Source organism: Sus scrofa, chromosome 5 (assembly GCF_000003025.6).
Source record: "Sus scrofa isolate TJ Tabasco breed Duroc chromosome 5, Sscrofa11.1, whole genome shotgun sequence".
Lineage (NCBI taxonomy): Eukaryota > Metazoa > Chordata > Mammalia > Artiodactyla > Suidae > Sus > Sus scrofa.
In genome coordinates this window covers 79,025,240-79,028,717 of record NC_010447.5, presented here as the reverse complement: position 1 = coordinate 79,028,717, position 3,478 = coordinate 79,025,240, and the positions used below count along the sequence as shown (strand labels likewise).

Here is a 3,478-nt window from a genome sequence, read left to right as displayed (position 1 = left end):
TGTAGGGGAATGTGGTGAATCTCTGTGAAGACATCTATTGTCAGTCTGTTCCATTTTGAGAGTCATCTGCTACCTGCTTAGAGTGTCCTAGAGGGAGAAGGGAAATAATTCCCCAAAGATATTTGAGTTTCAAGAAGACATGGTTAATAAATAAAAGTTAAATGGTTAAATATAAGTGAATTACACTACTATAATAAAATTGGTCTTTATTTTGTGGAGTTGAAAAAAGACATGAAATATTTGGCAATGAGAAGGGGAGAAGTCATTGACAAAGGCATGTTATTAACAATATTTTAGTGGTTAGTCTAAGTTGTGGGATCATGGAAGGTTTACAATAACATTTTAATAAGCAAACAAATAAAAATAAATTATGTACATGTATAGACTAATGACTATACATTATTAACAAAGGATTACGATTAAGTTCTGTGAGGTGAGGTCCTTTTAAAACGTTTGCTGTCTCTTTCTTTTTTATTCTGCTTTAATTGAGAGATAATTGATCTAAGCATTGTATATAAGTTTGAGGATAGCATTATGATTTGACTTATATGCGTCATGAAATGATTACATCAATAAGTTTTGCGAGCATCCATCATCTCCTATAGATGCTCCAACATTAAAAAAAATAGAAGAAAAATTTTCCTTGTGATGAGAACTCTTAGGATTTACTCTTAACAACATTCCTATATGTCATACAGCAGTATTAAATATATTACCCATGTTGTACATTACATCCCTATTACTTGATATATCTGTTAATTAGAAATTTGTACCCTAATTACCTTTACCCAATTTATCTTTCTTCTGTCCCACCCCTGGTAACCACAAATATGATCTTTTTACTAAGAGTTGTTTGTATATTTGTTTTTGAAGCATAATTGACCTACAACACTATGTTATTTCCTGGTGCAAAACATAGTGATTAGATATTTCTTTGAATTTCAAAATGATCACTGTGATAAATCTAGTTACCATTCACTATAATAAGTCTAGTTATTGTGTGAGGTCTTAAAAGCTTGAGAAAAAAGAAAAGGAAGAAAGGAAGGGTGGGTAGATGGGAGGAAGGAAAAAATTCTGGCTTCAAATAATTTTTGGAAATACGGCATGAAGAATAAAATAGGTCAATATTAGAAACACAAAATGTTTTACAACATCTATTTCATATTTTCATTCTAACGGTGAGAAATGAGAACAAAAACTGAGCAGCCCCAAGCCAGTCCCATGCTGGTCTCGTGTACTTGGCTTTATATAACCAGCACTAGACTCCTACAGGAGACCATTTCCAAGTTCCCATTCTGGTGGCTTCCAACTAACCTCAGCCAGTCAGAAGTATGGGCAGAACCAAAAAGAGGCATCTAATCTGGTTCTGATGGAGTCTGGGCTGTATCCCTTCAGCAGTCCCAGCATCAGCTGCATTTTTCCTTGTCAGTGTCTTCAGCATCCAACCATGGTATCCTTAGTGAGACAGCAGAGCTAATAGCCACCTTAGAACAAATGGATTCCCTCCCCTTTGCTATTATCAGAAGCTGCCAGAATAGGCACAGCATATGGATAATATCTGCTTTGCCTTAATAGGATATTCCCTCTCTCAGTAATTCCTGGCTTCTTCTATATTTTCTACCAATCCCTTTCCAGTCCAACCTTAACCTCAACCCTCTCTCAAGCCTGAGCTTAATGTTTATGGTTCTTTGTTATCAGTGGCCTTGCCTCTTTTATTTCTAGCAAAGTTTCCCCTACCAATCTCAGATCCAGATAAGAATTCAGATTCTAGATATTTTTTCTCAGTGCTAATGTCAATAGGTATGTCTCATAGATAAAAAAGAGATGTAGTCTTCGCCAAATTATTTTAATCTACTGGATTTAAGTAATTATCTGACCCATTCCTTTGTTCCTGAACAAAGTAACCAGGTAGCTCTTAATTTTTCTCAAGCATTTCAAATGAAATAGGCTCTTGTAAGATATTTTTTCACACTTGTTACGGACTAGAAAATTTTCCCTAAGTTTTATACAAACATCTGATGACATGCTTCCTCACTTCCTACTCATTCTCCACTTGTTCTCCATCTGCGATGCTGTAAACCTTTTCGCAGCATTCTTCTCAGGGCTTCTTTTACTTCCTTGTTCTTCAAGCTGTAGACAAGAGGATTCACTAGGGGAGTGACCACACTGTACTGTATGGAAAAAATCAACTCCAGTGGGGAACTCAAGTTTGGCATGAAATAGCGAAGAAAAGCAGATCCATAGAAGAAGCTCACTGCAGTGAGGTGGGAAGAACAGGTGGAGAAGGCCTTGCTTCTACCTGTGGTGGAGCTGATGTTCAGGATGGTGGAGACAATGCGGGCATATGAGAAGAAGACCAAGAGTAAAGTTCCAAAGGCATGCATGACTGCAGAGCACCCCAGGACTGAAAAGTTGATAGAGATATCAGAGCAAGATAGAGATAATAGAGATGGCAGCTCACAGCTGAAGTGAGGCATGACATGAGCCCCACAGAAGTCCAAATTCAAAGTCATGAGGGTGTTAATGAGAGCGTCCAGAAAACTCAGTCCCCAGGAGCCCCATACCAGACCCCTACACAGCTGTTTACTCATCAGCTGGCCATAGACCAGAGGGTGACAGATGGCAGTATAGCGGTCATAAGCCATGGCAGAGAGCACAAAAACTTCAGTTCCTGCAATGGAGAACACAAAAAAAGCCTGAGCAAGGCATCCTTCTATTGGTATTGATTTTGTCCGAGATAGGAGGTTTTCCAGCATCTTGGGCACAATGACTGAAGTTAAACAAAGATCCAGGAAAGAGAGGTGACTGAGAAAGAAGTACATGGGTGAATGGAGGTGAGAATCCATCCTAATGACCAACATCATCATCAGGTTCCCCATCATGGTTAGGAGGTAAATCCATAGGAAAAGTACAAAGAACGTAACCTGGATGTGAGGGTCGGCAGATAGTCCAAGGAGGATGAATTCTGGGATGGTGCTGTGGTTTCCTAAAACCATGATAGAAGGTGTTCCACTGGAATGAAGTGGAAAGAAGTGTGAAGTATTCACCCACACTTCATGACATCTCAGTGTTTAAATTTCACTCCATATTTAATTTCACTCCATATATATATATCTTTTCAGCTTATTCATCTTTTACATGGATTTTTACAAAATCTAGTCTTTCTGCTTCCCCAGAATTCTTCCTTCACTTGATTGCCAGCTGCAGCCAGCTGGATCCTAAATCAGCCCATCTATATTCTTTTCCCCCTGTGGCTTCTCTACCACAAGCATCTCTGGAGAACTTCAGTTTATGTTTCAGTCTAGGATTAATTGGTTTCATCTCCTTGAACTGTCCCTTGCTTTATCCTGCAACACTACTGGTCAGATTATATCCATTAACTTCCTGGGAAGTGATTCTAATCATCTCTGATTTCCTGAGTCACACAGACTTTCATTCTCCTTTCAAAACTTTATAGTAGTGCAATATTAAGAATGAC

The 3,478-nt window shown here is 38.5% G+C and overlaps 1 protein-coding gene across 1 annotated transcript; it reads right to left on the bottom strand.

The window, feature by feature from the left end:
• Positions 2,043-2,996, bottom strand: LOC100737025 (olfactory receptor 8S1-like). The gene has a single exon (XM_003481725.1). It carries the CDS (start codon positions 2,994-2,996, stop codon positions 2,043-2,045), a length of 954 nt encoding a protein of 317 aa, XP_003481773.1.

What these genes read in the sequence shown, in the direction of transcription:
- LOC100737025 (XM_003481725.1), bottom strand. Translation starts at nt 2,996, where the DNA reads ATGGTTTTAGGAAACCACAGCACCATCCCAGAATTCATCCTCCTTGGA.